Below are 26,621 nucleotides of genomic sequence, written 5' to 3'. Positions count from 1 at the left end.
TGATCTCCTGACTTCATGATCTGCCCGCCTCGGCCTCCCAAAGTGCTGGGATTACAGGCGTCACCCACCGCGCCTGGCCCAGGGTAGAACTTTCAAAATGAGTCAGTCCTCTCAAACCTGACTACTGCTTTATTAACTAAATTTATGTAATACTCTATATCCGTAGTTGTCATTTCACAGTGTTTGTAGCATCTTCACCAGGAGTACATTCTATCTCAAGAAACTTCTTTTTTTGCTCATTCATAAGAAGCAGCTCCTCATCTGTTCAAGTTTGAACATGAAATTGCAGCAGTTCAGTTACATCTTCAGACTCCACTTCTAACTCTAGTTATCTCCACCACATCTGAAGTCACTTCATCCATTGAAATCTTGAACCCCTCAAAGTTACCCATGAGGGTTGGAATCAACTTCTTCCAGTATCTTTAATTTAATTAAATATCCTTAATGTTGATATTTTGACCTCCTCGCATGAATCGTGAATATTCTCAATGGCATCTAGAATGGTGAATCCTTTCCAAAAGGTTTTCGATGTACTTTGCCCAGATCTGTCAGAGGAATCACTATCTATGGCAGCTATAGCCTGAGGAAATGTATTTTTTTTTTTTTTTTTTTTTTTGAGACAGAGTCTCGCTCTGTCGCCCAGGCTGGAGTGCAGTGGCGCAATCTTGGCTCACTGCAACCTCTGTCTTCCAGGTTCAAGCAATTCTCCTGCCTCAGCCTCCCAAGTAGCTGGGATTACAGGTGCACGCCACCATTCCCAGCTAATTTTTGTATTTTTAGTAGAGACAGGGTTTTACCATATTGGTCAGGCTGGTGTTGAACTCCTGACCTCAGGTGATCCACCCGTCTTGGCCTCCTAAAGTGCTGAGAATACAGGTGTGAGCCACCACGCCTGGCCCAGGAAATGTATTTCTTAAATAATAAGACTTAAAAGTAAAAATGACTCCTTGCTCCATGGGCTACAGAGTGGATGTTATAACAGCAGGCATGAAAAGAACACTCATCTCTTTGTGCATCTCTATCAGAGTCTTGAGTGACCAGGTATATTGTTAGTGAGCAGTAATATTTTGAAAGAAATCTTTTTTTCTGAGTAGTAGGTCTCAACAGTGCCCTTAAAAATTCATTAAACCATGCCACAAATACATATGCTGTCATCCAGGGTTTGCTGTTACATTTATAGAGCACAGGCAGAGTAGATTTAGGATAATTCTGCAACTTAAAGTCACCAGCTGCATTAGCCTTTAACGAGAGAGTAAGCCTGTCCTCAGACGACGTGCACTAACCTCTCCCCAGCTATGAAAGTCCTAGGTGGCATCTTCTTCCACCAGAAGGCTGTTTCATCTACACTGAAAATCTGTTGTTTAATGTAGCCACCTTCATCAATGATCTTAGCTAGATCTTCTGGATAACTTGCTGTAGCTTCTATAATACATCAGCACTTGCTGCCTCACCTTATACTTTTGTGGTACAAATGGCTTTTTTTTTTTTAAACCTCATGAACCAATCTCTGCTAGCTTCAAATTTTTCTTCTGCGACTTCACCTATCCAAGCCTTCAGGGAACTGAAGAGAGTTAAGACCTTGCTCTGGATTAAAGGGAATGTTGTGCCTGGCTTGATTTTCTATCCAGACTACTCAAACCTTCTCCATATCAGCAACAAGGCTGTTTTCGCTTTCTCGACATTATGGATTTTTTGTGAAGATAAGTGAATGTATTTTATGTGGCCTGGTGGTGTTAATTGTAATGCAAATACAACATAGTTTTTCACTAAATGGTCCTAAATTGCTGTGCCGTTTGAGCAGCCGTATCTCTGTGTGGAAGAATGATAGTTGTTACGTGTTGATTGCTTGTTAAAGGTACAATTTTTACAGGTATATAGCACCCAAAACAGATAACTTACATTCCCATTATATTATTGGATTTTTTAGGAAAAGAAGTAAAAAATAATTCAGAGTAAACTTTTACTTGATGGTGAGAAAGATGTTGGGAAGCATTCACTCAGTTTTCAGGCTTTGCATCATACAAAACAAGATTTTGATTGATGTGGCAGACAGAAAAAGGGAAGTGCAAACTATGTAGAAAAATAGTATGTATCATCTAAAATAGTTTCTGAAATTGAAAATATGCTTCCTGTTTAGAACTCCTTACAGTAGTCCTGATATATAATGATAAGCCCCAGGGATAAACTATTTAGTAATTTCCACTCCTTTATACATATGTGGATGATCCTTCAAGTATACCAGATTCAGAATCAATGAGTCTTTATTAAGTGCTTAATAATAGTGATAGCTACACTTTAATGAGAGCCTGACAGTATGCTTTAGTTAGCACTTTATTTTTATTTTTTACTTTTTTATTTTTCTTTTTTCTACCCTGTTAACTGATAGTGCTGTTTATCCTTTTATTTTTTTTTCTAATTTATTATTTCTTGCTGAAAGGAATAGTTAGCACTTTTTACATTTTTTTTTTTTTTAACAGATGAGGAAACTGAAACTTAAAGAATTTTCTAGTTTCTCAATGGGAGAGCTGGGAGTCAGAGCTGGCTTTTCATCTCAGCATGATTTTTGTAGGTTCCTACTTCCTTACAAGTAGATCATATCTTCACAGCTCTTCTGTTCCATCATTCCAGAAGTGAGAACTGAGACTCAGAGGGGTGAAGTGACTTACTCCAGGGCATACCAGTCATACTTGATACCTTAGATTGGAGCCTGTGTCTTTTGACTCTGAGCCCTGTCTCTACCCAGCTTTCTGATTGCATCCCTGAACCTCTGCCGTTACATTCGAACAGTCCTTGAAGCTCTAAGTCTAGCAACCAGCCCTTGGAGCCTTTCCTGCTTTTCTTGCATGCAGCATGGTGCTGTTGCTTGTATAGTGAAGTATAAAATCAGAACCCAGAATGACTTCAGGGCATTAACCAGGCATGTCAAATGAAATTCTAGTGAGATTTTCTGTGTAGTGTGAAATTTTGTGAAAGTGACAACTTCACTGTGAATTGTTTTCCTATAAGTAACTTTAATACAAAAATTCTTTTGTAATATAATTTCTCAAGGCCATTGTTGTTTTTCCTCTTAGGTCATTGCTAGAATCGTGGATGGAAGCAGATTCACTGAGTTCAAAGCCTTTTATGGAGACACATTAGTTACAGGTATAAAGGTGAAGAATTGAAAATACGAACATTTTCTGCTGCTTTGAAAATCAGGAATCTCTTGTTTCAAGACTTTGATACACTTGACATGGGCTTTGTTGTTGAGAGCACTACAAATGTGTGAGCCAGTTTTAAAAGGAACTGCTTTATAAACATAATTTGTAGCTTAATGGCTTCATGGATCCAAATAGTTTAAAATGTTAATAGCTAGATGCTGTGGTGTGGGTCCCTATCTGTGACTTTGTGACATTAGTTGTATAAAAAGGTTCTTATAGTAAAATTAGTAGAAAATACTTGTAGTCCTTTTTGTTTTTCTGGATAACAATAATTATTTTGAAAATTTCAGCACTGTTTCCTTTGTTCTTTACTGTCCAATTCAACGAGGAAGTTTTATATTGTGTTTAGCTTCCCAGAAGGATATAAAGTGAGTTAAACCTTCTCACAGCCTCTGTGTAGGTCTTAAGCTGATTCATGCAGACACTAGATTGAGAATTCAGTATATCACGTCAGGAAAAACAAAATAAGGATGTTTATAAAAGTTAATTTTTTAAATCTAAACTGTTTAGTTTATAGGCCTTTGAAGAAAAGTTTTTGAGATAGATGCTAGACCCATAATAATCTATTTGGGACAAATGGAAGAACAAATTTTGTGAATTTTACTTGTTCATAAAAAACTTGAAAATATAGTAGTTAGTCAAAGGTAATACCAGAGTAGGAAAAAAACTAGCTGCAGAAATCCAAATTGCAAATATACATTGAGGCTTAAGGATAAATCACAGTACTTTGTCCTAGTTTGATTTGTGAACAAAAGAAGGGTTCACACTGGGAGTAGAATTTATGTTTTTGTACTTAGGTGTTTAAGTGATTAAAAGCTTTTTGTTTGATATATAGACAGGATTTGTCACCAAATTGTTCAGAATGTAACAGTCATTGTGTAGCAGTTTAAAACAAGTCAAAGCCATTTCTGCCTTCTCTAAAGATGGATGGGCTGTCTTTGTCATCTGCTTTTATGGATTTGCCTCCTACTTGCTAAAAGCCCTGTGGCACTCTTATCCCCTAGAATACACAACCTGGTTTCTTCCATCTCTTGACTGTACTGGAGTTCAAATACATTTAGGGACAGAGAAGGGGAGTGAGAAGGAGAAGAAGGGAATGAGAGGCTGGTGGTGGGAGGTGGGGGTGGGGGTGGCGGATAAGAAGGATGGGAGGAATGAGAAGGTGGGAGGCATAAAGGGTGAGGAGGTGAGAGGGAAGGACAGATTTTTCTGGTTCTCAAATTCTCTGGAAGTTCCTCAGGCTTTCCTCCTGCCTCAGCACTTACCATGTGTAGCCTCTAGTCGTTTCTTGGACACTGTGCTTTCCCGTTTGTAACTCAGGTTTGATCAGGCAGTTGGTGAAGACCCTCCCTCTATGGGTGTCCCTAGTAGTGTGGGGACATGTTCCCTACTCAGCGCATCCTGTCTGTGCCTGGAGATCCCTAAGTGGGGCCTAGTGTGGGTTGAATCTAAGTAGTTAACAGGGTTGCACATTTGCAGGGGCAGCATCTTTCCAGTGAGTGATGTGTTAAATTCCCATGTCTTTGTGCAGTGAAGCAGGACTAAGAATGGATTGCTGGACTTTGTGGAAGTTTACCCCTTTCTGAATTGCTTCTGTAAGTGGCAGTGCCATTTAGGATGTACTGCATAAGTTTTTGGCTGGGATTTTAGGACTGAAAGACATGTAGGTGGCCATCAAATCAGGGTTTCATTGTATCACATTAAATAAACATGATAAGTTAGCCAGGTGTAGTGACTACTGGGGCCTATAGTCCCAGCTGCTTGGGAGGCCAAGGTGGGAGGATCACTTGAGCCCGGGAGGTTGAGGCTGCAGTGAGCCATGATCTCGCCATTGCATTCCAGCCTGGGCGACAGAAAAAGACCCTGTCTCATAAATAGATAAATAAGAACATGATGATTTTTAAAAAGTCATAAATCCAGACAAAGCCAGAGTAAAGAAGAAAAAAAAAAAACAAATCTTTAAAGATTCAGGCTGGGCGTGGTGGCTCATGCCTATAATCCCAGTACTTTGGGAGGCCAAGGTGGGAGGATCACTTGAGCCCAGGAGTTCCAGACCAGCCTGGCAACATAGCGAAACCCCATCTCTACAAAAAATACAAAAACTAGCTGGGTGTGGGGGTGAGTGTCTGTAGTCTCAGCTACTCAGGAGGCTGAGGTAAGAGGGAGGATCACTTGAAGCCTGAGAATTTGAGGCTGCAGTGAGCCATGACTGTGCTACTGTGTTCCAGCCTAGGCAACAGAGTGAGACCTTGTCTCAAAAAAAAATTCAGTTTTCTGGCTTATCAGTATGTTGATACTCTCTCTTATCTGTTAATTTTTCTTCAATAATTATTTTGATATTAAAAATGATATTTTTATAGTATCTCTAGTGTCTGGTACATACTAGACACTCAGATATATTAAATGAATAAATGGATAATACACTAAGCCAATTATTTAATCAAATCAATCAAGACAAATGGATAACTCTGCATGTATCATGACCCTTTCTAGAAGCAAAAGAAACCAGAGTCTAGGACCTTAGGAACAAGAAGATTGTGACATGAGCTGTTTTATACCATAGACAAAATCTCTTTGCATTTTAAACTTGGATCTGATATTAAAGAATGTGTAAATATGCCTCTTTCTTGTGAATTGAAGCCCTTGGAAAAGCACAAAACATAAATCTTCTTTGAACTTTCTTTTGAGGATTTGCTCGAATATTTGGGTACCCAGTAGGTATCGTTGGAAACAACGGAGTTCTCTTTTCTGAATCTGCAAAAAAGGCAAGTACTGTTAAAAATATTTCAAGATTTTCTGTTTTAATTTAACATAACGTTGAAGGTCAAATAATGAGTTAAAATTTATTGCATAAAAATGCTTAACTAGATGCCTCAGCAACCAGAACACTGTGTGCGCGGGCGTGTGTGTGTGTGTGTGTGCATGCGTGTGTATATATGTGCATGTATGTTAGTATTTGAAACAGTTTTTATGGTGGTTTACATTAACGTGCTATGACGAACCATCTGGAGCACTATTAAAAATGTACTCATTTTAGGAAAATTCTCCTAAGATACTTGAGTTATAATTGCTATAGAGGACATGTACATATTCTCAGTTGATAGAGAATACTTGTCCTGAAAGTGCTTCATGTCCTGGAGGGACTCAGAGGTCTCATGGTTCAAAGATTCAGGTGGTTCTGAGACATGATCTGTTTATTCTCTTCTATCCCATTATCGCTTTAACTTTATTGTATTTTTACTTTTTGGAAATGAGAATAGTGGGTCTTTGTTACTGGAACCGTGACTTTAAAAAAGGAAGTTCTTTTTATTTATTATTATTATTATTTAATTCAATCCTCCAAGACATCAGAAAAAAGAGGGAGTTCTTGAATATCTTTTGGCTTAGTTATTATTTGATTTCATATATCATCTCAGATTTACCTAAACTTGGATAAATGTAATTCATATACTTATTTGATAAAAATGTCTTTTAAAAAAATTTTAATTCACCAAACTACTTCAGGAAATAAAATGTTTCCTTAAGAAAAAACGTGTTTAGTATTGCGTTTTCTCTTGAAATAACAGGGTAAAAGTTCTCTTTATTGATGCAGGTAATAGGCAGTTAAGCTCTTTCATACCCTAATTGAGGAAGAATTTGTCTTTGGTGACATTTTTTATCAATAAAATTGGTTTCTGTATTCTGCTATTTATTATTACTCCTTCAACTTGATTATAAAATGAGAACAAGAAATTAAAAGTAACAAAAATAAAAAATCACTTATAATTATACCAGAAATAGCTTTTAGTAACATTTTATTATTTTTTCTTAATAGTTTGCTTTTTTAAAAAAATTGATATGCTATATATAGAGAGGTTTTGCATGTTTTCATTTAATAGTATATAGACAGTATTTCTCAAAATATTAGATATTCCTGAAATAATGACTTTTAATGAATATATAATATACTTATTTCAATAGAGGAAATGTCAGACTGAGTCCAAACAAACTCTGCCTGGCTTTATTTGTCAGCTTGGTACAAATAAACCCCAGAGGAGTTATGTTTGGCCTCAGCCTGACGTTTCATTTGTTGAAATAAGCCCCAAAGGTCTATGTGATTTTCTCATTCTTGTAAACGTAGTCATATTGAAGTCGAGCAATTACTTTGCAATTTTATACCTGACAAGGCATTTCCAGCAGAAGTAAAGAGAAATTCAGATAGACTAAAACATAAAGGAAATGGTTTATAAGAGTTTCCTAACTCATACAATCTTTAGGGAAGAAATAGTTGTATTTTTGTATCATTAAATAATTTCCTAAACTCAAGGTTAGAAGATTTCTATTACTCATCTAATCTAAAATCCCATTTATCTGGGGAATGTTGGCAAGGATGATATATTTACTATAATCCTGATGCATTAAAGAATTTCAGATGATCATCAAAATGGAAATGTCATCTTCATATCCCAGGAGGGTTTATATTCTGGCTTTTCTAAAGTGGAGAGCTAGAGAATTGTCATATAGCAGAGTTCAGCAATTCTCATTCGCATCAGTTCTTTCTTTTCTGTTACTTAAGTTTCACTTGCTGTTTACAGTGTTAGTGATTGACCTCATCCTTGACGCAACAATAGTCTTAGAGCCATGTGCCAGTGATTATACAGGTGATTGTGCAAAACTAGTGTAGTACAAACCTACAGTTACATATCCTATTGATAATGGAGTAGCACTGTACTATTACTGTTACTCTTTCTATAAGGTAAGACTAGCCAAGCAAAGGGTATTCTTAGCCAGGAGTGGTAGCACACACCTGTAGTTCCAGCTACTCAGGAGGCTGAGACAGGAGGATTGCTTGAGCCCAGGAGTTTGAGGCTGCAGTGAGCTATAATTGTGCCATTGTACTCCAGCCTGGGCAACAGAGTGAGACTATGTTTCTTTAAAAAAAAAAAATTAATAAGAAGAGAAAAAATTTTAAAGGGGAGTATTCTTTCTTGTCTTTGGCTGAAGTTGTGGTGTTTGTAGAATGCATGATGATAATAGAGTTAATTCCCTTTTAAAAAGATTTTTATGTTATTTGCTTATAGGGTACTCACTTTGTCCAGTTATGCTGCCAAAGAAATATTCCTCTGCTGTTCCTTCAAAACATTACTGGTAAGAAAATAGCTTAATCAGTTTGGTTGTATTGATTCCAGAGCTGTACCATCAGTGTGGCTCATGTATTGGACAGCACACATGTAGACCACTTCATCAGAGCAGGAAGTTCTACTGGACATGCTCTTTCTGGAGGCCCTTTAAGAGTTAGTACTTTTCTTCATGTGTGTTAAATATTCTGAGGAGATTATCCATATTTTCTTTCCCCCAAGTAGCTGGGCCTACAGGCATGTGCCACCATGCCTGGTTAATTTTTGTATTTTTGTAAGACGTAGTTTCACCCAGACCATGTTGCCCAGACTGGCCTCAAACTCCTGAGCTCAAGCAATCTGCCCGCCTTGTTCTCCCAAAGTGCTGATACTACAGACATGAGCCACGAGCCACCACACCTTGCTGATTATCCATATTTTCTAAGTGAAGCTATTTCTGAGTTATGTACCTGATCAGCATTCACATGGCCACCCTTTACTCCTGTGTGTGCACAGCCACACACCCAGAAAGCAGCAGGAGCATGATCTGATCACTGCAGAGAGCATCATGCTTTTCCTAGGACCCTTTTCCTCCTCAAGATTTCAGGCACGTGCTACGGTCTTCCCTTTTATTGTACAGTTAATTCAACTTAAGTAACATCATTTTAAAATGTATGTGTATACCCTGAACCAAAGTCTGGGGATTTGAGTTTTGGCCCCAAAGAATGGTATGACCAAAGTGAGATATGTCACCTCTCTGGACTTTACTCCAGAGATGACCTTAACATGGTGGATAAATTGATTTTTAAGGTCTGTTACGGTTGAAGAGTGAATTCTCTGATTCTCTGGTATCCTTCATTATATGTTGCAGAGTGTGTGAGATATACAGGGCACTCAGATATGTTGGTTAGCAGAAAACAGCCTCCCCCATCCCAGGCTACCTCAGCTTCAAAGGAAGGAGAGGCTCTTAGTACTTGTTGGGATCATGCAAGCCTCTTTGAGAAGGAAGAGTCAGGCTCTTGGCAGTCAACAGGGCTTGAAATAGTACTGGTGCTAAAGCGTCTTCATCCTGTGAGCTACTTAGGTTCATGATATTTGGTTAGATGAGTGTTGAGAGAAGTTATATCCAAATGGCAGCCTAAGAGGGTCCTGCATGGCAACTTATGTAAAAGGGCAGATAGAAAGGATTCTGAAGCCTAACTATACCAGAGTTCTTGTTTTTAATAATGATTCCTGGATTGTTAACCACCAGGCAGTTAAAACTCTGTGGTTTGAAGATATCTACATTTTTGTTTTGTTTTGGCCCTGTTGGGTTGAGTTTAGTTTTTCAGCATTGCATTTGAGGTTCCTGTGGGATAGTCACCTGGAGGCATATAGTAGGCAGGTGAATAAGTCTCAGCACAGGAGAGGTGTTTTAGGTAGAGATGCAAATGTAGACATCATCAGAATATGGAGGTAATTTTAAAGCTGTGGGAATAGATAAGAACCCCCCTGAGAGAAGAGAAGAAGGTTCAGTGACAGTCTTCGAGTACCTCTGATTTTTTCCTTTTTCTTCAAGAGTAAAGGAAGATGGGGAGCATGATTATGCAGTTTTCTTAAGATGGGAAGGAGAAGGATTTGAGAAAGCGAAGTGAGATGCCTCAGTCTTCTTTTTGAAGGCAGGATCCCCTCCAGAGAATAGAGGGATGGTGGGTCGGGTTGGGTGGGGTGAGAACTTGAAGACAGCTGATATTTGAAGTAGGTATGGTGGGAATGTTACAATGGAGTCAAGGCTGGGGAGACTGAGGAGTTTCTGAGCTTTTCTGAGGGTCCAGCTGAGTAGGATAGCTGCAGGAAGCAGATGGTGCCAAGTAAAGGGCTGTGCTGCCATTCCTGTGGTGACTGCAGAAGGCACACGTGCTCTGGAGGAACTGGTTGGGTTGAATTGGATGACCAGATACTGGAGTTTGGCAAACCAGGGATAGTGGCAGTCAATGAGGCAGGTGAGTCTGCAGGTCCACAGATGGAAGAAATGCCTTTGCTGGAGACTTGCGGGGTAAGGAGACAAGCGAAGCCCGACTCAGTGTTATAAGGCAGAGAAAGAGGAACCCAAGTTCTGGAAGGCAGTGAAGTTGCAGAGCAGCCTCCACAGAGCTAGGGGCTTGAAGAAATAGAAGGATCCTGTATTGAAATGGAAAAATAGTGTTTTTTTAACCTTGCTATTGAGTCACTGGCAGGGACTGTTAGCATCTCTATGAAACATTCATCTTTATGTCTTCAAAGTTTCAAAGCATCACTTTAGAAAGAACAGTCTGTTTTAAAACCAGGTCAGTGAAAGCTAAAGCCCTCATAGTTGGGCTCATCACAGCACTTTGTCCTTAACTAGCCATGTCACATTCTTTTCAGCATCAAGCTGCTTCTTTGACATCATCTCCTTTTTAAAATTTTTATTTATTTATTTTTAAATAGAGGTAGGGTCTCGCTTTGTTGCCCAGGCTGGTCTCAAACACCTGGCCTCAAGTGATCTCCCACTTAGGCTTCCCAAATTGTTGGTATTATGGGGGTGAGTCACTGCACCCAGCCAAGATCATCTCTTGAAGATAGATTGCATCCTCATATTGTTTGAAGGTTTCTGTGTGCATCCAGATGAACTGCTTTAAGAAAATTTAGAAAGTGATTAGAGAAAATTTTATTTTATCCTTTTAAAGCAAACTTTTTAACGGTATGTTTCACATATAAACATTTTCTTAAGGCGAGAGGCATTTAGTAAGATGAGTTTAGTAAAACAACATGTCCTTTTGGTGGAATTGCGTTCCGCATATTAATCCCATCACCCAGAGGCTCTCTTTCTGATCTTTCTCTCAGGATTTATGGTTGGTAGAGAGTATGAAGCTGAAGGAATTGCCAAGGATGGTGCCAAGATGGTGGCCGCTGTGGCCTGTGCCCAAGTGCCTAAGATAACCCTCATCATTGGGAGCTCGTATGGAGCCGGAAACTATGGGATGTGTGGCAGAGCGTATAGGTAGGTGTCATGATTTTCTCTGAAACAAACAAACATGCTTCAAGTATAAAATACATGGTCAGTTTATTTCAGGTGTATTTGAAATATAGAATGCCATTCCCAGATCTCAATCAATTATACCGTAATTTGTATCATTTGGAGGGGTGAAATGAAATTTAATGCCAAAGGTGTTATTTGGAAGAAATCTACAATGGGAGTCAAGAAATACTTGAAATGGCTGATAATGAAAATGCCACACATTAAGATTTGTGCAGTGCAGCTAAAGTCTGGCTCTGAGAAAGGTGGTATGTAGCCTTAAAGGCATATACGGGAAAAGAAGCAAGACTGCAAGTCAGTGAGCTAAGCCTTCATCTGTGGGAAGTTCAAAGAACAGCACGTTAAACCCATGACAAATAGAAAGGACATAATGAAGAGCAGACATCAGATAGAAGAATCAGTATAGCCCAAAGTTGTTTGGTTTGAAAGTTCAACAAACTTGATAATCCTATGCTTAAACTAAAAAATAAAGAGAGACAGCACATATAACCACTATCAGGAATGGAAAAAAGGACATGACTGTAGATCATGAGAGGATATTATGAACACTTTTATACCCAGAATTACATGGAGAACTTAGAAGTCCCATCTGTGCTCAGGCCCCTCCTCTGGAGTCTAGTCTGGGGTGTGTTCCAGGCATTTGTATATTTGTGAAAGCTCCACAGATGATTGTAATGTGCAGCCAGAATCAGGAACCACTAATTTAAAAGGCAAACATGGGCCTCTGAAAATCTATGTTGTATATTGACTTAATTTGTTTATTCTTCCTTTTCTTCCCCCAGCCCAAGATTTCTCTACATTTGGCCAAATGCTCGTATCTCAGTGATGGGAGGAGAGCAGGCAGCCAATGTGTTGGCCACGATAGCAAAGGACCAAAGAGCCCGGGAAGGAAAGCAGGTCGGTGTCGTTTTCTCTTGTTTCTCTCTGGTTTTGCCTCTCACCATAAACACCCTGGAGCCAAGGAGCAGCGTGCCTGGAAGCCCTTGGTGTTCATGGCTGGGGACCTGGCGCACACTGCCTGGCCATATTTAGACTGTGCTGCCCTGGAAGTTGTTCCAGCAAATCACATGATTTCTGTCCTTTATCTTTTTAAAGCCAGTTCATTTGGGGTACTTTCTTTGTGGCCATTTAAAATTGTTTCAGAATTTCCAAGAAAACACTTTTTTATTTTATTTTTATTTATTTTTAAAATTTTTGAGACAGAGTCTCCCTCTGTCACCCAGGCTGGAGTGGAGTGCCGCAATCTCGGTTCACTGCAGCCTCCACCTCCTGGGTTCAAGCAATTCTCATGCCTCAGCTTCCTGAGAAGCTGGGATTACAGGTGTGTGCCACCACGCCAGGCTAATTTTTGTATTTTTATTTATTTATTTATTTATTTATTTTTGAGACAGAGTCTCGCTTTGTCGCCCAGGCTGGTGTGCAGTGGCACGATCTCGGCTCACTGCAAGCTCCGCCTCCCAGGTTCACGCCATTCTTCTGCCTCAGCCTCCCGAGTAGCTGGGACTACAGGTGCCCATTACCATGCCCGGCTAATTTTTTTGTATTTTTAGTAGAGATGGGGTTTCACTGTGTTAGCCAGGATGGTCTCGATCTCCTGCCCTTGTGATCCACTCGCCTTGGCCTCCCAAAGTGCTGGGATTATAGGCTTGAGCCACCGCGCCTGGCCTAATTTTTGTATTTTTAGTAGAGACAGGGTTTCACTATGTTGGCCAGGCTGCTCTCAAACTCCTGACCTCAAGTGATCTGCCCACCTCCCAAAGTGCCGGGATTACAGGTGTGTGCCACCATGCCCAGCCAAGAAAACACTTTAGAAACTGACAGTAAGTATCTGAGGCATAAAGATGTTTGATTCTTAGTCATTTGTACTTAGTGAGATTTAAATAAGTCTGATGTACTACTTTGATTTTATGACCAAAAGCAGCAGAATTTTGTTCTTTCTATTTTACTTTTAGATTGTTGTTAAGGATACCCTGAGTGGGAGGGCTCCGTCATCTATTGAGAATTGAATAACATTATCCTGTGTATAAATGAAGAAAAATGGAAAGGGCAGTGGAAACTTGATGAAAGGCAGATCAGCAAGCGGCTGCTTTTAAAATGAATTCTTTTGTTTGTGTCTCTGTTGGAGATTGTTTTGAAATTTTGCATTAATTTTTATTAGTTACAACTTTTAACTCCTGCGTAAGCACCAAGTATGAAGATGATGGATGTGTGTTCCTGAAGTTGCTTAGGTGCACTGTTGTCTCATTATGGGAAGGGATGGAATGGAGGGAGCCCTGTCTGCTCTGTGCAGGAATCATCAGGTCTTCTACCTAGATTGTGGAGTGAGGTACTGCCTCCCTGAATGCATCCATCCATGCCTCACATCCCTAGTTGTCTTTTCCAAGCACTCGGAACTCTGGAGACTTACATTGAGGTTTCAGATTCACTTTAGTACCTACTAGTATCAAAGGAAACAGATAGCTTTGCTTTTGTGCGAGTGGTTGGGGTGTGGGTATGTGGGTGGGGGAGGTGAGATATGAAATTCTACCTGATACTTCAAAGACATGTCTGAAACTCTATGAAGCCTAGCATGGTGATCTCTTATTAAGTAGTTATTCTTTGATTACTTCAATATACAGATACTTGAATTCATTCATTTTTATATAGGAAAGGAAAGCACAGTGTGTTAATTGTTCTCCCTCAGAATTCGTGACCTAGAAAATGATATTAAGGTATTAGCATATTTACGTAAAAGAAGGTAGAGTTTATTTGGAATAAGTCTTTGTTTCTGCTGTCGAGTTGCTTTTTGAGTTGAAAGTATTTTTCAGGGTTTCAAATTAAGTTCTGCAGATTTTTACATCTGAATTAATTATCACTTGATCCTTGTAATACTGATGGGAAGGCTGTGAAATTCTTAATTAGGGGAAAATATCTCTCAGTTCTCTGGGAACTTGACTGAAAAGGTTATTCAAGATTTGGTTGGTATTTTACCCCTTTAAGCTTAAACATTTAAGCTTAAGTTTTAAATTTTGGCTATTTTAAATGAGAATCTCATACTTTTCCACGTTCTTAACTGGAGGTTGCTAAGTGTAATGCAGCCCTTTTGTTGGGTTGTATAATTCACATCTATTATTGTACCTTGCTGTGATACACAGTACCCTGGGCTTTCACCTTACGTGAAATAGCCTCAGGATATTGTCTCTGTTAGGAGAGATGGGATGGGGCACTAACTTGATACTCATGTCTTAGGTGAGAGCGTGTATGTTAATGATCACTTGTAATTTATACATCACTATGCACATGTTAGATGTAACATTATTATTCATGACATCTGTTGTTTCTTTTGAATTGAGATGATCTAAACAGGGCCAGTTGTTCACTGAAGCTGACTTATTCATGGCCTCTTTTCCTTTAGTTCTCCAGTGCTGATGAAGCGGCTTTAAAAGAGCCCATCATTAAGAAGTTTGAAGAGGAAGGAAACCCTTACTATTCCAGCGCAAGGTCAGGGCCAGAACATCACTAACTCTCTGATGGGTGCAGATGGCAGTCAGAGGAACAGCTTTACAGAGCTCTATGTAGTTGAGATGTTCCAGCATTCATAGGAACTGGAAAATAACATTTGGACACACTTAATTTTGTACTGTTGTTTCTTTACAATCTGAATGGCTATTGCTGAAATGCCACCCCTCCTCCCAGCATCCCTGCACTGTGGACTCACCACCAGTGGTCTGATTCTCGCTTCCCTTGTCTTCCCCCTAGTTGAGGTGTCTGGGGCCTGGAGGGGTCCTGCAGCCCGAGGTGGGCCATGTTAGGAGCCGAGAATAAGTTATAAGCTTGGCTGTGTTACTTCAGAAGTTCTAATTTTTGCTTAAAAACCCCTCTCCTTGATCATTTTGTTTTTACCCCATTTTAAACATGAGATTGGTTGAACACTTACTGGCATTTGTTGACAAGTATGCTTGTACGTTTGAAAGGTGATTAGTCACTGCCAGGGTCTGTGTGTCAGCGCCAAATAATTACCTCACAGACCATTGCCGCTGTTGGCTCTGTTTTTTTCTTACACCACTTAATGAGGTAATAAATTATCATGCCTGTCCCAGCTGAAGACCTGCTGGTGCCTGCTTTCACATCTTTCTTCAACAACTTTAGTGTTCTGCATTCCGAAGACTAATCTAAGCTTCATGTCTTCCTTTCATCCCTTGGGCAGATGGAAAAAAGAAAGTAACTCTTTCTGCATCTTGTAAAATTAGCTTATGTTGTAATTTATGCTGGCGAAGGCAAACTGGAGAGGAGAGGGGAGAGAAAAGAAAATCAGGCCAGGCACAGTGGCTCACACTTATAATCCCAGCATTTTGAGAGGCCAGGGCGGGCAGATTGCTTGAGCCCAGGAGTTCGAAACTAGCGGGGCAACATGGTGAGACCCAGTCTCTACAAAAAATATACAAAAATTAGCCAGGCGTGATGGTGTGCACCTGTAGTCCCAGCTACTCAGAAGGCTGAGGCAAGCAGATCAGTTGAACCTGGGAGGTCAAGGCTGCAGTGAGCCGAGATCATGCCACTGTGCTCCAACCTGGGTGACAGAACAAGGCCCTATCTCAAAAAAAAAAAAAAAAGCAGAAGTTAGAGTCCATTACAATCATTTGAATGGTTCCTTGGTGGATACAAAGACAAAACATACTGATTTTCAAGAACATAATTAGTTTGAGGAGATAAATAATACCATTTGGGTGTGTGTATGTGTTTTTGTTTTTGTTTTCTTTAAAGACAGAGTCTCACTCTGTTGCCCAGGTTGGAGTGCAATGACGTGATCTCAGCTCACTGCAATCTCTGCCTCCCGGACTCAAGCGATCCTCTTGCATCGGCCTCCAAAGCTGGGACTACAGACATGTGCCACCACGCCTGGCTAATTTTTTTGTATTTTTTGTAGAGATGGCGTTTCACCATGTTGGCCAGGCTGGTCTTGAATGCCTGAGCTCAAGTGATCCTGCCTCGGCCTCCCAAAGTGCTTGGATTACAGGCGTGAGCCACCTGTAATCGTGGCTGGCCAATATTTGGGAATTTTTAAAGGTTTTTTGCTAAATATATATTTTTACAAACAAATTTACAGGTATATTTTATTGTGGTGGTTTGATTCATTTAATTAAGAATAAAATATTTTATAGTCTTTGAGAGCTAAATATGTTCCTGATTTTATCATCGTGTAAACAGACATATAGTAGCCAGTAAATGGAAAGAAGCAATAGAAAGCCGTATAAGAGGTTTGAGATGAAATATAAAATATATATTGTTAAGCTTTTCTATAGTTTTTTTTTTCCACAAAAGATTTTGACTGAAATACACAGGGACAGCTGAAATATTAAAGTTTGAAAAATTGTGTATTTTGTGTGAGCTGTTAGCTTGTTTTTCAGCCCTGGCTAAGATAAGTCATCTCTTGAGAAAGATTGCATCTTTTATTATTTTCATACTAACATTATTATTATTTTTTAATGGATTACATTCAAGGCAGAAGAGTAAATGGCCCAGAGAGACTTATCTTTGGAAATAAATGTTAACAGACAGTAAAGTTTTCTGTGGATCTGTAGATTTTTTTTTGTTGTTGAGACAGAGTTTCTTGTTGCCCAGGCTGGAGTGCAATGGCATGATCTCGGCTGACCACAACCTCCGCCTCCTGGGTTCAAGGGATTCTCCTGCCTCAGCCTCCCGAGGCAGGAGATTACAGCTGGGATTACAGGCATGTGCCACCACGCCTGGCTAATTTTGTATTTTTAATAGAGATGGGGTTTCTCCATGTTGGTCAGGCTGGTCTCGAACTCCCAACCTCAGGTGATCCACCCGCCTCGGCTTCCCAGAGTACTGGGATTACAGGCGTGAGCCACTGCACCTGGCCAGATCTGTAGATGTTAACCCTTCTGTTGAAACAGCTGGTGGCATGGAGACAGCAGCTTTCTTTCAAAGCTGAAAGATTTCCAAGCCAGTTTATGATACCTTCCTTGGGTTTAGTAAATCTCAGCTTCACAGTAAAATTCCCTGGCCTGCTTAGGTTTGAACATGGCTAGATCTGTCTTTTCAGAGACAGAGCTTGTTATTATCAGTTACTGGAACCTACAATGTTTTCCTTAATCCTAATAGGTTACATATGTAGCGTGCCAATTTGCTTCTGCTCAGTTGTTTTTATAATCAAACTTTTATCAGGCATTTCATTAGTGCCTCTTACCTGGTGCAGTCTTTTTAATGAACATTATTAAGCAGCCCCTTCATCACCGTGCTTGCTGTGCTGCAGGCTTCAGAGGGAGTGTAATCAATTCACCTGGTTGCAGATGACAAGAGTGGCTTCCTTTTTATTGGATGTTGATACTTTAGGGTCCCTATTATGAATGTTTTATGAGCAAAGATTTGATTCATGTCTGTCAGTGTAAGAATGGTTTAATAATTGATGCCAGGTTCAGATACCGAAGGGAGTTTATATAAAAAAAGCAAACTGCCACCTACTAATAACCTTTAAAAAGTAATATTTCTCAGTCATTTTTCCTTATACATTTGAGGTTGTCAATGAAAAGGAAACTAAAATTTCTACTTAAAAGTTTCTTCTGCAAGCAGTTTAAAGTTATTGTTTTTCCTATTGTAGCAAAAAATAAAGACCTACATTTGAAGGTATCTATTTTATTAATAAAATGTACTGAAGCCGGCCGGGTGTAGTGGCTTATGCCTGTAATCGCAGCACTTTGGGAGGCTGAGGTGGGCGGATCACCTGAGGTCAGGAGTTTGAAACCGGCCTGGCCAACATGGCGAAACCCGTCTCTTCTACAAATACAAAAATTAGCCAGGTGTGGTAGCGCACTCCTGTAATACCAGCTGCTAGGGAGGCTGAGGCAGGAGAATTGCTTGAACCCAGAGGGCGGAGGTTGCAGTGAACTGAGATCGTGCCACTGCACTGCACTACAGCCTGGGTGACAGAGCGAGACTCCATCTCAAAAATAATAATAATAATAAATAAAATAAAATGTACTGAAGCCTATTCAATAATTTTCATAGTTTCTTAAGAGTTTGGATGGGGGTTGGGGAATATACATTTTCCAGTAAAGTTTGAGGTTATTACCTGGGTATATGTGGTTCTGCATATTAATGACAGAATATACCAACTTGGCTTATATATTTGTGTGGGAAGAAAAGGAATAGGAAAATTTTTCCTGAAATAAGTAAACGTATTGTCAAATTAGGGGTTACTTTGAGATCTCTTATAAAAGTAGTTCCTCAAGCCTTAAGCCTGACATGACATTCTGTGGTGGCCTGGGATGAAAGTCATATCATTTTTTTCCACGTTTTCCCCCTCTGTCTTGAACATAGTTTCTGTTGTGAGATTATGGTACATGGATGCTAATCAGTAGATCCATGTATTACCTGAAGGAAAACTTCCTTGGCATTTCTGCACATGGAGAGTGTATAAATGGTAGTTTGGTGGTAAATTCATAACTCTTTTTTTGTTCTTTTGTCAGGGTGTGGGATGATGGGATCATTGATCCAGCAGACACCAGACTGGTCTTGGGTCTCAGTTTTAGTGCAGCCCTTAACGCACCAATAGAGAAGACTGACTTCGGTATCTTCAGGATGTAACTGGAATAAAGTACCGAAAATTAACACATGTAGTAGCCTTAAAATTTTAGACTTCTCGAACATGAGGCTATTACAGTAATTTTTTTAACGCTGTGCATTGTACTTTTCTACCTTAAAAAAATCAGTGAGGGTATTTATTTAATGAACATCAATTCCTTTTAAATTTTCTTAGAGAAATTTCTCTGTGGCTCAGTTTTACCACCCATAAAGCGGAGACAGTAATTTACGGTTATCCTTTCTGACCCACAAAGTATGAAAAGTTCTGTAATCTGTAAACTCAGTTCTGTAATCTGTATTATTGAGATGATTAATATAAAGTTGTATTTTCACTGAAATGATTGTTTTGCTGGTTATGCTTGGTGATATTTTAGCGGGCTTATTTTTGAAAGGCATCTGTTACTTCAGTGGCATAAAGTGCCCTCACACTGCTGTGCAGCCATCACCACCATTCATCTCCAGAATTTGTTCTCAGTCCCAAACTGAAACTATACCATTCAAACAACAGCGCTCCCCATTTCCCCCTCCCCCGAGCCCATGACATCTCCTTATTATTATTATTTTTTTTGAGACAGGGTGTTTCTCTGTTGCCCAGGCTGGAGTGCGGTGGCGTGATCTCGGCTCACTGCAGCTTCCACCTCCCGGGTTCAAGCGATTCTTGTGCCTCAGCCTCCCAAGCAGCTGGGACTATAGGCACGCGCCACCACACCCAGCTAAGTTCTGTATTTTTAGCAGAGACGGGATTTCACTATGTTGCCCAGGCTAGTCTCAAACTACTGACCTCAAGTGATCCACCCGCCTCGGCCTCCCAAAGTGCTGGGATTACAGGTGTGAGCCACCGCGCCTGACCACATCTCCTTATTCTTAAATGTATGTGTTTCTCATGGTTTGATTTATTCTTGCTGGGCCATTTCAGCCCCTGTCATGGCTTCACTCGCCATCTAAATGCAGATGATTACTGCCTTGACAGTTCTTAACCCAGCTCTCCCCTGAGCTGCAGGCCTGCATATCCAGTAGGTCTACTGGACATCTGTACTGGTTGTTGTGGAGGAACCTCTGGCTTGCTCATTAAGTCCTACTGATTTTCACTATCCCCTGAATTTCCCCACTTACTTTTGTCTTTCACTATCGCAGGCCTTAGAAGAGGTCTACCTGCCTCCAGTCTTAGCTAGTCCAGTCTACCCCCTGGAGTTAGAATGGCCATCCTGAAGTGAAGAGTAATGTCACGTTACTCCCTTCAGTGATTTCTTGTAGAAGTGCCAATCCCTGAATGCCACCAAGATCTTAATCTTCACATCTTTAATCTTATCTCTTTGACTCCTCTTTACACCGGAGAACGGCTCCAGCTGTTCTAGCTCTCTTTCAGTTCTTTGAACCTTCCCACCTTAGGGTCTGTAAGGTTCCCTCTGCCCAAATTGTTCTACTCTCCCTTCTTCTTCAACACATCCTTCAGTTTAAGCACTTGCTTCTCTCAGTTTAAACTCCACTTCCTTAGGGATGTCTCTGTGACCTCCCTGTGCTGGATTAGCTTCCCTACTCTATGCTCTTGTAAACACTATCTACTTCCTTTGTCATAAACTCATCATTTTCCTATAAACATTAATATTGTCCTCCTGCTAGAATGTAAGCTCCGTGAGAGCAAGGATCCTCCTGTTTACCCTGTACCTCCAATGTCTGGCACTTGTAGGTGCTCAAATATTCGTTGAATGAATGAAAAACCCATATTGTAATTGATGTCCTCTGGCCACATAGTTTTAAAATTAGGTGATTGATTATATGACCGAATAGAACTATCAAATGTTTTCCTAATAAAGTCAATATTTCAAACATTTGTGTGTGATATTTAGTATTTTAAACATTTGTGTGTGATGTTCAATGTGTACCAGGAAGTCAATTTAGTTTTTGTGGGGAGAATACAGATAGATGATCAAATTCAGTGGTAGGTTACATTTTCAGAAGCAATATATTAAGTATATTAAAATAGTAATATTAAAATTTTAATGAAAATGCACATCTATGTCAAAATGATTTTCTATATAAAGACTAGGTAATATTCCTTTGGTAGGAACCATTAACAAGTCAAGGATTCATGGATATTTTAGGACTGCTTTTGCTTTTCTGGGAAGAAACTGTCCATCAATAAAACCACATTTAAGTGAATTGGATTTTTTAAAACTTATTTTTCTAGAGGCAGGGTCTTGCTATGTTGCCCAGGCTGGACTCGAACTCCTAGGCTCAAGCAATCCTCCTGCTTCAGCCTCCCAAGTAGCTGGGACTACAGGCTTGCATCACTACGCCTTGCTCTATTTTGTATATTTTGTCCAACAATAAACATTTATAATTGTCTTACCAAAATAGGTAATACTTTTTAAACATTTTGACTATCATAAATATGAATTCCAGCAAGGATAATATGAGCTACTTGGAATTTGAAGAAATATACAAGTTAGTCTCTAAATTTGCCCCTGTTGGTACTTAAAGAATGAAAAAGACAAGATTACTTCTATTTTTCAGTTTATAAGAAAAGTATTTTCAAATCGAATTTGTTAAAAAAAAAAAAACAAAAAACACTTCTGCACCAGCAGAAGGCACTATTGAGTGTTTGAGTGACACCATCATTTGCCAACATGCTTATGTGCATGTCTCTCCAGAGAGAGGCCATATGTTTCCTTCACAGGGATAAATCAAAGCAGGTTTTGGAATGATACATTAATAAGATTATTTTTGAGAGGCCACATTAGTTCTAAAATGCATTGAGTTTGGTTTTATGGAAGATTAAATCTCCACTAAGAGTCTTGGCGATTTTTTTTTCTTAGTGATCTTTTAATGATTGGTTCTGAAGTTTCATATATGGAAAAATGGCAAGAAGATGAACTAGGTTATCATAGCCTAGTGTCATTCATAACATTTCCCTTAAAATGTTACAATTAAGTACAATTAATATTTAATGATGACATAGATTTTAATCATTTTCGACAAAACGTTTTGTGCCTTTCCACTAAACACTTAAAAATAGTTTGTTTCAGCGGGGCACCCTGGCTTAACACCTGTAATCCCAGCACTTTAGGAGGGTGAGGCAGGAGGATTGCTTGAGCCCAGTGGTTGGAGAACAGCCTGGGCAACATAGCAAGACCCTGTCTCTACTTAATAAATAAATAAATAAGTAAATAAATAGTGCTTTTATTTTATGTGCTTCAAATTCTCTTGTATCTGGAATCAGGATCCTGAGGACTAAGTTGTTCTTAGGGATGAATGAAATTTCTATGCCCCTTTTACCTTTCTAGGCAAATGTACATTCCATCAAGTTGACTGTGTAACTTACCATACACATTGGGGCTTTTGAGAGTGAGAAAAAGGGGGTCTTAATAATAACTACACTGGGAAACAGGTCTGAACTGGGACCGACTCATCCCAGTTTGAACTGGGATGTGTGCTCGCTGCCTGTAACATCATCATGACTAAATACTTTGTTTGCATATCAGCTTTTGAAAATTCTTAGAAGCCTTCACTCCAGATACCTGCTTCATGAATTTTAATATAGATTTCAGTATGATACCAGTCACATAATATGTGTGCATTAGCATTCTAGGGAGTCATTTAATTGACCCTAGAGGAGAGTTTACCATAGGGCAGGGATGATTTTGTTTCCCAGCTGTTAGTTTTCTGAGATCAGTGGTTCAATATGTCTGGCAGCTTTGTCTTTCACAAACCAAGTCACATGTTTGTGCTACTTTTTAGGGTAAGCAAGAGAAGCATTTTTCAGGGAGAATAAGGTCTTAGAAGGTGATGATTTCACAGAGAAGTTATTGCAAGGAAAATATACCCAGAACCAGATGTTGGAAGTAAGCTGGAGTAGAAAAAAAAATTTTTTTTTTTTGAGTCAGGGTCTCGCTCCAGTGCCCAGGCTGGAGTGCAGTGGCGTGATCTTGGCTCACTGCAGCCTCTGCCCCCTGGGCTCAAGTGATCCTCTCACCTCAGCCTCCTGAGTAGCTGGGACTCGGGCACATGCCATCACATCCGGCTAATTTTTGTATTTTGTAATTTTTGTGTTAGCAGAGATGTGTTTTCGCCGTGTTGCCCAGGCTGGCTTCAAACTCCTGGACTCAAGTGACCCGTCTGCCTCGGCCTCCAAAAGTGCTGGAACCATTGTGCTCAACCAAGAAAAACAATTTTTTTAAGTGTAATTCAGTAAGTGTTGATTGTAAGAAGTGAACTCAGAAGAAAAACAGGTAGAATTTTAGAATACTCAGACTAATTTTAAACGTTCTTGTAGAAAATGTATTCAACATTTTTCAGCCACAGCACTGTTAATGACATTCCTTTATCTACAGGATAATTAGAAATAATTTTTGTCTTAAAGTTATTTGTAATCTAAAAATCTAACAATGTTACTTGCGGAAAATTTAGGAAGACAAAGTGAAGAAAATAAAGTGAAAAAAAAGCTTCATAATCTCACTACCTAGAGATAACTGCTATTAATATTTTTCGTGTACTAGTCTTTTTCTATCTTTAAGAATTTTTTTTTTGCAAAAATGCTGTGTGCTACATGTTATTCTGTAATCTGCATTTCACTTAATGTATTGTAAATATAATGACCTGTTTACATGAAATTTAATATTCTGCAAATTTTTTTTCTTTTTTGAGATGGAATCTCACTCTGTTACCCAGTCTGGAGTGCAGTGGCGTGATCTCGGCTCACTGCAACCTCCGCCTCCGGGGTTCAAGTGATTCTCCTGCCTCAGCTTCCTGAGTAGCTAGGACTACAGGCACGCGTCACGACACCCAGCTAATTTTTGTATTTTTAGTAGAGACGGGGTTTCACCATGTTGGCCAGGCTGGTCTCGAACTCCTGACCTCAGGTGATCCACCCACTTTGGCCTCCCAAAGTGCTGGAATTACAGGTGTGAGTCACCTCACCCAGCCTAATATTCTGCAATAACTCTGATGTTGCATGATAATGCAGTGCATGAATCCTCCCTTTGATTTAACTACTCCCCTATTGTTGTACCTGTAGGTTTTTTCTGGTTTCCCACATTACAGATAATGCTGCAGTGAACATCTGTTTAGTTTCTTTACATATCTGTGATTTTTAGGTACATTTTTAGCAATGGTGTTGTTGGATAAAAGTGTACAGGTTAAAGTATACACAGACCTTTAAGACTTGTTGGTAAGTTTTGCTCTATAAGTGTATATTATGGTATTTATTGCTGGATGTAATGGTTACCGTGGTGTTTTTAGATACAGAAATAGCTTCCCATAGAATTAAATTGTTTAGCATAAACCAATGTTTTCTTTCATTGTTAAAAGTTGTGTCTAGGCTGGGGCATGGTGGTTCATGCCTGTAATCCCAGCACATTGGGAGGCCGAGGCAGGCAGATCGCGCGAGCCCAGGAGTTTGAGACCAACCTGGGCAACATGGCGAAACCCTGTCTCTACAAAAAAATAAAAATAAAAAATTAGCTAGGCATGCTAGTGTGTGCCTGTAGTCCCAGCTACTCAGAAGGCTGAGGTGGGAGGATCACTTGAGCCTGGGAGGCCAAGGCTGCAGTGAACTGTGATCGTGCCACTGCACCCCAGCCTGGGCAACAGAGCGAGACCCTGTCTCAAAAAAAAAAAAGCTGTGTCTAAGTGACCATGTCACATTAGCAACGAGTTGTGAAGACTGAGCATTAATGCATGGGAGGTCACGGTCGTGGAGAGAACACTGGGCAGGGTGTGGACCAGTTTCGCTCTAGTTCAGCTACTAACGTGCTGTATGAACCTGAGGAGGATGGGAGGGGATTAAAATCAGCCTTTCTGGCCCAGCGATTGTTTTCCTTCCCTCCTTCTACATGCCTAAGTCTTTTCTCCACCTCTCCAGATTCCCTCTTTCTCTGCTAGTGGATGGTGCTAGGGAAGGTGGGCCGAGGGGTGAGGACTGGGCGGAAGGGTAGATAGGGTATGCTGAGAGCCTTTTTTATTCCACAGGAAAGCATGTACCTCAGGGCTCGGTGGGACTCATGGTGGCAATCATTTACCAGGAAGACCCATTCTCCAGTTGGTCACAGCTTGTTTTGTTCAAATGAGCATACATTTACCAAGGGCTCACTACGTGTCGGGCTTCGGGATGGTACACAAAGATAAGAAGACGTGGCTCCTGGCCTGGTGCAGTATCTGGTCAGTGACTTGAGGGTTATCTTCAGCCTCTTGGTACCCCTCTGTCTTCTTTTGGTAACTGTACTTTCATTCTCTTTGGGAACTACCCCTCTCCTGTTCTGCACAGTCTTGGCCAGTGTGGCAAGCAAAGAGCCCTGGACACCAAGGGCTGGACACATGTTGAGGCTTGGCCAGGTGGACTCTCTCAAGTGCTTTGACTCATTAGCAGAGAGACAAAGATGGAAGACGAATGACACTGAGTTCAAGTAGACCTGAAGAAGCTGTTCGTTCACTCACCTCTGCTCCAGGGTCCCTGGCACAACCCTGATTACTGAGAATCTGTGAGTCAGAGGCATCTGTATCCTTCCAACAATCTTATTTATTGATTTATTTAGCAGAGTCATGTTTCAATGCTTGTAGCAACCAACCCTACCTGGCAACATGTTCTTCTGCAAGCCAGAGGTTACAGTAAGTCACTCTATGTTTTCAAACTTGGTGAAAGAACGATGGTATAGACAGAAGAGTAAACTGAGAATTTTGGTCCTCAAATACACAGAACATTCAAAGGAGGAGGGTTGTGGCTTCTCACCACCATCCCCAGTGAGGATGGATTGAATGTTTATTTTTTAAATGTAAATTAGTTAATGATTGATTGAGACAGGGGCTTGCTCTGTCATCCAGGCTGGAATGCAGTGACATGATCATAGCTCACTGCAGCCTTAAACTCCTGGGCTCCAGGGATCCTGCCATCCAGCCTCCTGAGTAGCTTACAGGCATGGGCCACCATGTGGGGCTTCTGGATCAAGGTTTTAAATTGTCACAAGGGCAACTCAATTTATTGCAATGTTTTGATCACTGAAATATGTCACTGAGCAAGATGTTAGGTTACTTTTAATTGGAAATCTGGCTAAAAATCTGAAAGTCTACCACTGGGGATAGTTTAAAGACAATCATACCAGGAGACAGAAGGTAGTGACTTCTTGGGTAGTCTTAAGTGGCTTTTGTATAGCCTTAAGGCCACAGTGATGGTCTTATGAATGATAAACGAATTGTTGCCCAGGCTGGTCTTGAACTCCTGAGGTCAAGTGATCCGCCAACCTCAGCCTCCCACAGTGCTAGAAGCGACTGCGTCCAGCCCAGAATGTGCATTGCTAACAAGTTTTCAGCTGACACTGATGCTGCTGGTCTGGGGATCATGCTCTGAGAACCACCACTCTCAATGATCTCTAAATCCCTTCCTAGCTCCAAAATGTTAGGATCCTAAGATAAATTTCTGCTTTGGTGATATTATCATTCTTGCATATTTGCTAGGTAATTGTACATTTCTCTCCCCCATTTTCAGGGAAGGGTGAGTTTGTATTAACTTCTCGGTAAGTAGGTGTTCTTTTAGATCAGTGATTCACAGCCCAGACTGCACATTAGAATCACTTGAGAAACTTTGAGTAAGAAAAATCCTGACCAGGTGCAGTGACTCACGCCTATAATCCCAGCACTTTGGGAGGCCGGAGGGGGGTGCGTGGATCATGAGGTCAGGAGATTGAGACCATCCTGGCCCATATGGTGAAA

General features: G+C 40.2%; 1 protein-coding gene across 7 annotated transcripts in view; it reads left to right on the top strand.

The window, feature by feature from the left end:
* Positions 1 to 25,444, top strand: part of MCCC2 (methylcrotonyl-CoA carboxylase subunit 2) — a 75,768-nt gene extending 50,324 nt beyond the window's left edge. For 2 of the 7 annotated variants that reach the window (XM_063810382.1, XM_054685060.2), the window contains 7 exons: positions 3,072 to 3,144; positions 5,889 to 5,965; positions 8,261 to 8,327; positions 11,141 to 11,297; positions 12,116 to 12,230; positions 14,728 to 14,813; positions 22,977 to 24,201. In XM_063810382.1, the coding sequence (XP_063666452.1) occupies positions 3,072 to 3,144; positions 5,889 to 5,965; positions 8,261 to 8,327; positions 11,141 to 11,297; positions 12,116 to 12,230; positions 14,728 to 14,813; positions 22,977 to 23,031 (630 nt within the window). In that variant the 3' untranslated portion in view covers positions 23,032 to 24,201. Of the gene's footprint in view, positions 1 to 3,071; positions 3,145 to 5,888; positions 5,966 to 8,260; positions 8,328 to 11,140; positions 11,298 to 12,115; positions 12,231 to 14,727; positions 15,769 to 16,195; positions 16,477 to 18,805; positions 20,750 to 22,976; positions 24,202 to 24,887 lie in introns of those variants that run through there. The other 5 variants (XM_009449039.5, XM_517717.9, XR_010156902.1 and 2 more) reach the window with 4 other exon arrangements.
* The last annotated feature ends 1,177 nt before the right edge of the window (positions 25,445 to 26,621 follow it).

This window comes from Pan troglodytes, chromosome 4 (genome assembly GCF_028858775.2).
Source record: "Pan troglodytes isolate AG18354 chromosome 4, NHGRI_mPanTro3-v2.0_pri, whole genome shotgun sequence".
NCBI lineage: Eukaryota > Metazoa > Chordata > Mammalia > Primates > Hominidae > Pan > Pan troglodytes.
The sequence above is the reverse complement of the archived record's forward strand: the minus strand, read 5'-3'. Positions and strand labels throughout refer to the sequence as shown.